Here is a 10,669-nt window from a genome sequence, read left to right on the forward strand (position 1 = left end):
TAGTTTCTGCAAGAAGGGAACTTCAAGATTCTGGTTAATTGGGTAAAAACCCTTGAGTAACTCTTGCCCACACTGGATTAAATTAAAACTTCCAAATAAAAAGGCCAGGCTACACTTGAAAAACATTTTCAAGAAATGCAAAGGGTGATAACTGGAATAGCTTCAGCTGACCTTCCCCAGTACCGTAAGCTTTTGCCTTCATCACAGACATTGCCTTTGGCACTTGCTCAGGATACTGTTTAAAAGTCAGGCATCTTGTTCCTGCTGATTTTCAGATTCTCTCTATAGTGAATGCACAAAGACAGGCAGGTCCAGAAAGCAACAGATCCCATCTTTCATTGACACTAATCTTCAGATGAGACAAAATACTTCATGGAGGGATGGACCAGCAGAAAGCCTGGATACTCAGAGAGGCTCAGCTCAAGGGTATGAACCCCTGAAAGGAGCTTAGGATCATATTTATCATCAAGAACTACATGCACTCATCAGTCTGGCTTTTTCTCCCCAGCCTTCATCAGCATACAAGTGGTTTTCAGGCAAAGCTCAGCCTCTTGCACAAAGATAAGCCCTCTGAGTCCCCAAGTCTGGATACATACAAGTTCCCAAGACAACTGCACCACCAAATAAGGTTTGCAAACTTTGCAGGGCACCAAAGTTAAAATATATATTGCTTCAACATAAGTTATGCATCTAGGGCAGGTTCAAGTTCAGCCAGTTGGATACCTGTATGGTATAAAAAAGGCAAGCTGTCAATGCTGGGCTGACTCAGCATGCCTGAGAGGAGCTGAGCATCTCTCTGGGTTTGCAATCACACCAGTGTATCCACTGAAACAGCCCAAATTGCTTTTCATACTCTTGCCACTCCAGCCCAGCCCTTTCTGTCTCTGTCCTGCAGGAGCACATGGGGAATTTGGAGGATTTGAGGTTTAGTCCATGCTGAGTCTTTATGCTCTTTTCTTTCTTCCTTCCTGTTTATAGCTTCTTTTTTTTTTTACACATAGTATCTGCACAGCCAGGTACTCCTGAGTTCAAACAAACAGCAAAAGGGATGGAAAACCACCATGTTTCTCTGCAACAGCTGAAGCATAACAAAGAAAAGTTTCTGGGAGGTCAAACCAGACATTTCCACAGTGCATGCTCATAGAGGAAGGGAGGCTCTCAAGAAAAAAAAGTAAGGATGTTGCTGCACTGCTTTATGCAATCTTGGGACAGACAACCAATCTCCTTTCTATTGCTATGATTTTTCCAGAACCACACTGAGGAGAATGAATTCTGTAGACAGCAGGGAGGCAAGGTCCTTGAGCAGCTTTCTGAAAATAACATTATATATGTGAAAAAGCAGGTGGTACCTTTCTCTTCCTGCAGGGACTCACCCCCTCTTGGGTCCCAGTCTCTGGAGAAAAGATTTTTTTAACTTGGTACCCATCCCCACCTTAGCACTGATACAACATTTTCAACAAGCACATTTTATGTCAGGTCAAGTACTCCTCTCTTTGTTGTTCCTATCTGCCTGTCATTTGGTTTCTGTACTGTCGTCTGTCTCCTTGTGCTGTCCTTTGAGCTCTTCCTTTGCTGAAAGCCCATTCCCCTTTTTCTTCTCTAAGTAGCAGCATTTGTTGTGGCTAATTTGCCTTCATTCATTCCCCCATAATTTCCCTTTCTTTGCCACAATTTTAAAGGTCTCTTTTGTTGGGCATTTTTGATATTAAGAACCACAGTTTTGTAATACCCAGTCTTTCTCCATCACACACACTGATACCAGGCCAGGCTTTGTATCTGGCCCCAAACCATCTTTGCTGTGCATGTTGGCCTGGAAGGGCAAGTGCCATGGTCTTCAGTGGGCAGAGTACACATTCCTCGGAGTGTTTGACCATGGGTGCGCATGAGATCCAAAGGGAGCCATGCCAAGATAAATACCCCACCTCAGGCCTGCAGCCAGAATATTGTAGCAACTACTCATTTCTGGACAGGAGAAGCAGTGGGGGCTCTGCCCTGGAGCATAGCAGTTTCCAAGTTGATGGGAATCCATGTTTCCTACAGCTTTCTGTCACGTTGGCCACAGCTGGCCAAGGGGCTGTTGGCGCTGGCTGGCCAGCAAGCACACACATTCATCAGTGGCCACTGGCCAGCTGGCCTCTGCAGCCAAGCCCTGCTCTGCTTTTGGTCAGCAAGGATGCTCACTGTGTCTCTCCCCATCAGCTACTGAGTCTCAGGAAACCTAGAAGGGGTGGGAGAGGACTGCTGATCTGGGAGACAGCATGAGATATGGGATGGGGTGCCCCATGGCAGCAACCCCTGCACAGCTCCCTATTACATCAGCCACTCCGCTGGTTTATAGCCCTTGCCCTTGAGCCTTGACCCTGCAGCCTGATGTGGTGTGGACACATTGCACAACACTCTTTGCAACGAGTGGCAAAGCCCCTTTCCTGCTGGGGCTGCCCACTGGCTGGCTGCTGGGAAGTTGAGCTATTGCTGCAGTCTGCAGATTCCCAACAAGGAGGAGAAGATGCTCCATCCACCCATGTCTCCAGCAGGGCACTGAGGAGGTGGCAGGACCAGGAAGGGTCCCCGAGTGCCTATTCGAGCCTGCTGGTAGAGTAGCTCTTAAGGAAGCATGGCAAGGGAAGGAGGGCCCCTATGGAGGGTTGGAGAAGCTCAGCCTCCCCTTAGGCAGCAAACCAGCAGGGCTGCATCCAAGAGGTGCAGGAGCCACCATGTCTGTACCAGGATGTGCTGGGGTAAATACCCATTGAATGAGGAAGAAAAACCAAGGGAGAGGTGATGGGAGAGTGGGACCCTCCTTCCAGAGCTGTCTGTCATGGATGGGACTAGTTCTTACAACACTCCCCCAAAGAAAAGCAACGTGCAGCCTATTATTTGTGCCAGGGAACAAGCTCCTCTCATCCCCATGCAAAGCACAGGGGTGTGGGGAAAGCTATGGGGAAATCACAAAGACTACTGCCCAAGGCTGTAGCACCGAGCTAAATATAGCCACTATCTTGGCTTCCCAGAGATAAGAGCCTGTGTCCACAATCTGCCAGAATGCCCTGCCCAGACGTCCACCTACCTTTGCTTCAGGGGCAAACACAGCCACAGTTGTGCAACGCCCTGCCCAGAGCACAGCAAACAGGGACAGAAATGTGCCCTGAGCCACCTCATGTTCATTCCATGCCTGGCACTGCGGGATGGCTGGGCAAAGCCGCACAGCCGAGAGCGATCCTGCATCTCCCTCAGCACCTCCATGGTGCCCAGCTGCCAGCAACACGCAGGAGAAACTTGTGCTGGACCAGAGTGACAAGTGTGAGCCAGGTCGGGGCTTCCACCTGTTTTTGGGCTCATCCCATTAAGTCCAGCACTTCCAGCCAAACCTCTCTGCACCCGTGACGCTGAGCCAGGGTGTAGTGGCTCTGCCTGGAGAAGGGGAGGCAGCACTGCAGAGGGTCCATGGGCCATGTTCACCTTATCCCATGTCTATCTCCTGGGGAAATCTGAACATGGATCCCTTCATCTCTGCTGTAAGCCCTGTCATTAAGTAACACACGCTAAAACCCCACCATACCCTCAGCCCATGAAATATTACTGTAAATCTGCAGAACTCCTGCAAGGGGTACATCTTTCAGCTCTCTCTCCCCAGCTTTAAGTCCTACCATTAGTTTCATCAAAGAAGAATTTATGAAACAAAAAAGCGTTTTTTTTTCCAACAAAACCCTTTTGCCTCGCAGAGTAATAAGTTTTTTAAATGGCAACTTACAGCAGGAAGTCTCCAGCTTTAACAATAGCTGTCTGTGTTTCCACAAGTTAATGGAAAACAAATGTTGACATTTCAGTCCTGCTTTCTGCTCTGTAAGGAAGGTGAGAGAGAGCATTGCTTGCAGCTGTGCAGTTAGAGGCCAGATGTGGCATAAAAAGTATCCTCATTGCTACCATGGGGAGAAGGCAAACGCACCATCTCTACCTTCCAGCAGGCTTTACAGCCTCTGCTGCTTTCCCATGGGGGCGGCATTTGTCCACAGAGCCACTCCCCTGACAAGGAGGCCAGCTCCATGCACGCTTTGCAAATTATTGAGGACACTGGGCTCTGTGCTGACATGGACTTGGGAGCAGCTCAAAGGAGCAGAAATGGGAACTGGAGGCAGGAGGACAATTGGGAAGATCCTTTGGCCCAGATGGCCCTGCAAATCAGTCTATGACAGAGCATCGATTCACCTGGCAGATGCTTACAGGTCTGCACATGGGCTGGATTGGGATTCCCATGAAGCCAATCTCTGCCAGCCAGGCCCTGTTGGTGTTTTTTCCTCATGGACGGAAGCCATCTCTACAAAAAAAAACCAAAAAAAACCAAAAAAAGCTTTTTTTTTTCCCACTACACATCATAAATATTGTCTGGAAAGCAGATTTTTGAGTATCCTCTGGAGACTTCTACCCAGGGCCAGCACAGCTCTGGCGCTGTGGCCGCAAGATAGGAGAGTGAGAGTCACCCTCCTCCCCAGCTGGCCCTGAGCACCCAAACATCCTGGGCCAGCTCAGACAGGAAGACTGGTGCCCCAAAAAGGCTTTCCTGTCTCAAGAGCACGTTCCCGAGGGTTTAGCTGCTTACTTGTGCCACCTGGAAAGCCTACTCTGCCCTTCTCAGTTTTGGCCCCTCAGTTCAGGAAGGACACTGAGGTGCTGGAGAGGGCCCAGAGAAGGGCAACAAGACAGGTGATGGGTCTGGAACATAAATACTTTGAGGGGCACCTGAGGGAGCTGGGGGTGTTTAGTCCGGAGAAAAGAAGGCTCAGGAGAAATCTTTATCACTGTCTACAAGTACCTGAAAGGAGCCTCTTCTCCCAGGTAACCCATGACAGGACAAGAGCACATTGTCTTAAGCTGCAGCAGGAGAGCTTTAGGTTGGACATTAGAAGGAATTTCTTCACAGAAAAAGGGTGGTTAGACATTGGAACCGGCTGCCCAGGGAGTTGGTGGAGCCACCCTTCGCGAGGTGTTTAAGGAAAGACTGGACCTAGTATTTCGTGCTGTGGTTTAGTTGACATTGCAGTGTTCGGCCATAGGTTGGACTCAATCATCTCAGAGGTCTTTTCCAGCCAAATTGATTCTGTGATTCTGGACACGCAGGGACAGCAACCTGGCGCAGGAACCGACAGATAGTGAGGGAATGGGGGCAGCCGACGCCGGACACTGAGCTTGCCACTTTACCACAAGGAGCTTGCCGTGCCGCGGGGGTGTGGCGGGACTGCTCGGCGAGCTCCCCCCGCCCAGCAGCCCCGCCGCTGCCCCGGGAGCTCCCCCGAGGGTCGGGCCGCCCTCCCTGCGCGGCCCCTCAGGGCCCGCCACGGCCCCGCCCACCGGGCCGGGCTCCTGCTCTCGGAGCGCGATGATTGGCTTTCGCCCAGGGGGGCGGGGCCGGGCTCCCTTAAGAGGCCGGTGCGGGGCCGGGCGCGGCATGAGGCGGTGCTGTCGGAGCGGCCTCATGCACTGCACCAGGTACGGGCGCGCCGCCCGCCGCGACCCCCGGCGCTGCTCTGCCGCTCCTCATCCCCTCTGCCTTCCCCGCCTGCTCGGCTTCGCAGCCTCCTCGTGTGTGCGGGAGCGGCTCTGGCGCTCCCCGCCGCGGCGGTGCTGTTCCTGGGGGAAAGCGGGATCCTGCGGCTTGGCTCCTGCAGCCCCCCGGCTGAGGCGGGAGCGGAGCCCTGGGGTTGCCCCTCCGCGGGGCGCCGCTGCTGCTGCTGCTGCCGCCTTTCCCGGCTCTGGGCGGCGCGGCTTGGCTGCTTCGCGGAGGGGGCGGGCTGTAGCGAGGGAGCGCCGCCGGGCAGGCGCCTGTGGGAAGCGGGCAGTGCCCGGGGGGCAGCCCAGCCCCCCTGGAGCGGGGAGGAGGAGGGGGTGCGGAGCCACGGAGCGCTGCTTCGGCCCTGCCACGGCTGCGGACGTTGGCGCTGCAAGGGCTCACCTGTCCCCAGGTAGCAGGTGGGAGGCAACCGGAGGGGCTCGATAAGGGAGGTGTAAGTAATTCCTTGGTTCTGCCTTAATTCTCCTTCATAGATGACAGATATCCTCTGGAGAGGGTAAAGCTACAAGAAGTCCGGGACAGAGTCAAGTTTGCTCTCCTTTTGAGGGGCTATGGAAAGGAATTGGCCCCTGTGCCTGTATAGGGCTCCCTGCCTTGCACTTTCTGCTTCCTGGAGCTTTATTTCCTGAATGAGCTCTCAAAACTATATTTCTGCTCTCACCTCCAAAGCAGCTGGAGTTCAAGACAACCTTCCTCAGCCCCAGAGGGGAAACCTGCCTCTGGCTGAGAGCTGGGCATCAGTAGAGTCTCCAGTGCAGAAAAAGTTGTCTGGGATATCAGATGAACTGGCAGTTCATAAAAGCACAGGGCTCATGCTCATAGTTGGTTATGACAGGCTCCTGCTATAGTTTTTAGCTTGGAAAAAATCTCCAAGTTATGCAGCTGGGCATTCGATGTCTCTTCATTCTAAAACTCTGAATAACCAAGGCTTCCTAAGAAACCTGGCTTCTCAGAAGTTACAGGAATTCAGCTGAATAAGTTTCCCTGGGAAAGGATGCAATGCAGATGAAACTGACCCAAGTAGGAGAAGAAGCATTGGGAGCTGCATTAATTTCAAGGAGGAAATGACCTATATAAAATGTGTATGAACAAAAACTTGGCAAAACCAGGTAGAGATGAGCAGAGTACTGTTAGCAGGCAGGTGGATCTGAGGTGTCTGTTTTGTGCATCTGAAAGGAGGCACTGCAGAAGGAGTTGGCTGGTGGGTGTGTTGGGATGCAAGCCTTGGCACATGTGCTCTGAATAAACAGATACCTTTGCTGAGTGGATGCTGTGAAAGCCTGCTCAGAGCTGCTGTGTTGCTGTTACAGGGTGGGGAGTTAAAGTGCTGAATTGGAGAGTGTGGCTCTTCTTTTTCTTGGCACGGGAGTGGCAATCAAGTACTAGAGCTGGCTGTGTGTGGCTTTGGCAGCCAGAACTCTGCTGCATCACAAGGCCAGTGGTCACTGCTACTGCTGCTGCCTCATCCCTCTCTGTGTGGTGGGAGCAGCTTTCAAGCCTGGCCTGTTGCCAAGCAGGTATTTTATTAAAGGAATACACTTTGTTTAAAAGTCAGCTACAATACAGTTGACTTAAGGGGGATGTGTGTGATAAATCTATCCAGCAGTTTACCCAGAGCCAGGCCAAAGAGAGTCTGCCAAAAGCATCCATTGGAACGTCAGTGTAAGGGCAGGAGCGATGGGTGCAGTGTTCTGGGAGCCGCCTGGCTGCAGAGGCATCTCCAGGGTACGTCTGGCAAAATGCCCTTCTGTGGGTGCATGGAGAGAGAGATGGTGCTGCCTCCCTGGAGGAAGGGGCTGGGTGCTGGAGGGGAGGCTGTAGTGGAGGGGCACATGGCCTCTGCCTTCTGGGTAAAGGAATTACTTTCAAAGCTTCAGTGAACCTCGAGTAGGTGAGTTGTGTTTGGCAGAGCCCTGTGACTGTATGGATGTTTTCCAGGGGTTTAGCACAATCCCCATGGAGGCTTGAGGTGCAGACTCTGTGCTGGAGGTAAAACTGGCTGATGTGCCTTCTGAGCTGATGTTATTTTAAAATGGATAGAAGGAAGAAAGCTCCAGAGCGGTGTTGGCTGAGGCTGTGCCCTGCTGCTGTGTCAGACTGTTGCTATCTTTGCAACACTACTTGGAGGCACTTTGGATGGAGCAGTTCTGGGGGGACAGTGATGAGCAAAGTGTGTAGCTCAGCTGAATGAGTGCTTTTTGGCTGACAGCTGGGGTTTTAGGAGAGGTGAAGTCAGTTGTGTATGGCAGCTTGTGACAAACTGAGTTCCTACTCCTACAAAAGCTTGTGAAGCCCTGGGCAGAATCTCTTCTGAAGGGGAGGAAAGCACAGTAGGAGTAGTGCTGAAATTTGATAATCTGGGGATTTTGTGAGCATTGGCAGGATTGACCCATGGGCTTTGCTTTGGGTTGCAAATGCTCTGGAGCCTGCTATTGCTAGCCTAGTAGGACAGTGCTTGTGTGTGTGCCTTCAAAGGGTGACTCTGTCCCTGTAGCAGTTGGAAGAGCTGTTCAAGGGCATAACAGGCTCTGGTCCTGCCACTTCTGTAGTGTTTTTGTCAGTGTCTGCATGTAGCCGCCTTTAATTAAGAAGCAAGCTTATTTGGGATGGCCTGGGAGGGAAGCGATATATCAGCTGTCTGACAAAATTTGTATTAAAGTGCTTTTCTGGCATCAACTGACCCTTCTTCTCATCTTCCAGAGTGTTAGACTATTTCCCTCACAAGCAAGCAATGGCTGTGGACGTGGCCATGCAGCTGTACCTGTGCTCCTCACCCTTGCGCAGAGAGAAGTGCGCCTGCAAAATTGCTCCAAAGGCCAGCAAGCCACTGCGGCCCTGCATCCAGCTGAGCAGTAAGGCTGCCCTGAAGGGCCCAGGAGAGGCAGCAAACTCCTTCCCACACAGCAAGGCGAAGAAGAGGGTGTCCTTTGCAGATAGCAGAGGCTTCGCTCTGACCATGGTGAAGGTGTTCTCGGAGTTTGAGGATCCGCTAGATATTCCTTTCAACATCACAGAGCTGATAGACAGCATCGTGGGCCTGACAACTGTGGAGAAGGACAGCTTTGTCCTGGATTTTGTTCAGCCCTCCGTAGACTACCTGGACTTCAGAAACCGCCTCCAGACAGACTGTGTCTGTCTGGAAAACTGCATGCTAAAGGAGAAATCTATTGTGGGAACGGTGAAGGTGAAGAACCTCGCTTTTGAGAAGATGGTGAAGATCCGGATGACGTTTGACACGTGGAAAAGCTTTGTAGATCACCCGTGCCAGTATGTCAAGGATACGTACGTAGGGTCGGACCAGGACACATTTTCCTTTGACATCAGCTTGCCTGAGGGGATTCAATCGCATGAAAGAGTTGAGTTTGCCATTTCCTTTGAGTGCGATGGGAAGGTGTACTGGGACAACAACAGGGGCACAAATTACAGGATCATACGGTCAGAACTGAAGTCTGCCCAGGAAGCTGCCCGTCCCCCACAGGCTCCTGACTTTGGCAGTGCATTTGACCAGTTTGGGAGCCCTCGGTGCTCCTATGGCCTCTTTCCTGAGTGGCCCAGTTATTCAGGCTACGAGAAGCTCGGGCCCTACTACTGACCCGAGGACAAAGGCCAGGCTGACTAACTGTTGCTGGTGTGTCTGCAGGCCTTGGGGCTGGTCTGAACACAGGTGTGTGAATAGGTGGAAGAAGTATGGCTCTGTGTAGCTTAGCATAAGCCTCCCAGCAAAACCAGGTGTGCAGTGCTCTGCTGGCAGAGGGCTTATAGTCAGAGAAGCAAATCTGGCTCTTCAGATGATCAGAGGACCAAGGACTGCTCATGTCTCTTCAGCACTTCTTCTTCCTCTTCAGTAAAGATGCCAGTGTCCAGGGAAACACTACAATGCTTATATTGCCTGTTCAAGCTGTGTAGTGGTGGCCGCTTTGTACTATCTGGCTAGTATTAAAAGGCTCTTTCAAAATATTTCCTAGTGCTATATTGTTAGTGGGCTCTACTACAGCTGCAGGATTCTCCTTGCAAAGTCAGCCTGTGCCTGTCAGGAAATAGTGTGGTTGGATTGCTGGGAATGGAATCCTCTCTTTGCACATATCCTTGTAGTGAGGCCCTTCCTACTGGAGGCAGAAGGCATGTTTTGGAAGTGAAAATGCAATGTGATGACAGGAAGTGTGGCCCTACAGCCTGCCGTGTTAGGAGATGTGCCTGTGGCAGAGGATCTGATATGCTTAGTCACTGGTTGTTATATCAGATGATCTTGAAAATCTCTCATACCATCGGTGTTACCAAAAATAGAGATTAGCTGTGGCTGTGTGGTGCTTGTAACACAGCTGTGGGTTGACATCCTTGACTGCCTTCTTCAAAACCTTCCTGTTGGTTTAATTGCAAGTGACCAATGATGCTTTTTCCCTTTGATGGACATCTGAAGTTGGCTGTGCTGGACACTGAAAATGCATTTCATCCTCCTGTGGACTGTAAACCAGAGTTTTGTCCAGCTGGGGCCCAGGGTCCTGTGCAGGAGACTCTGCTCAGGTGCTACAGGAGCCAAACACAACCAGACCCCATGGCTGTCTATGCTGTGTCCAGTACAGGAAGGTGACTGTTGTGTACCTACTGTGTCATGGAAGTGCCTTGGATGAGAAAGGGGTGGTATGTGCAATCCCAGCAACGCTTTGGGATGAATGGGCTTTGGAGCTGATGTTGCTTTTAAGATCTGGTAATGGTTTGTTACTCTGTGCCATGGACTGCTTGGCAGATAAAGGCACAGCACTGCTCACATGTCAGGGTGCTGTGGCTGTCCTGGATGAATGTGCTGGGCTTCCCTCTCTGCTGAAGCAATAACTGCCAGTTTGACCTGCAAATGCCCAGACTTTGCGTTGCTGGCCATAAAAAGTGGCTCACCCCAGCTATGCAAAGAACTAGCCACGAGGAGAGTGAGATGTGGGGTTATCCTGACAGCACCCCTGCATGTGAGACAAATCACAGACGTGAGCCATCCCTGTGATTAGAGGTGGCTTGGCTTCTGGCTGTGTGCTGGGCTGGTGAGCTCAGCAGTGCCAAGCAGCCTCATAGAGCTTCTTGGATGCTAACCTAGCAGAATAACTTAATCCTTCA

At 51.5% G+C, this 10,669-nt stretch overlaps 1 protein-coding gene across 1 annotated transcript; it reads left to right on the forward strand.

Annotated features, from left to right (window-relative positions):
- The first annotated feature begins 5,445 nt into the window (after positions 1-5,445).
- PPP1R3B (protein phosphatase 1 regulatory subunit 3B) lies at positions 5,446-10,450 on the forward strand. Its single transcript, XM_030947855.1, has 2 exons — positions 5,446-5,484; positions 8,267-10,450. The coding sequence occupies exons 1-2, from the start codon at positions 5,471-5,473 to the stop codon at positions 9,156-9,158; spliced, it is 906 nt and encodes a 301-aa protein (XP_030803715.1). The 5' UTR covers positions 5,446-5,470; the 3' UTR covers positions 9,159-10,450.
- The last annotated feature ends 219 nt before the right edge of the window (positions 10,451-10,669 follow it).

This window comes from Camarhynchus parvulus, chromosome 4, assembly GCF_901933205.1.
Source record: "Camarhynchus parvulus chromosome 4, STF_HiC, whole genome shotgun sequence".
NCBI lineage: Eukaryota > Metazoa > Chordata > Aves > Passeriformes > Thraupidae > Camarhynchus > Camarhynchus parvulus.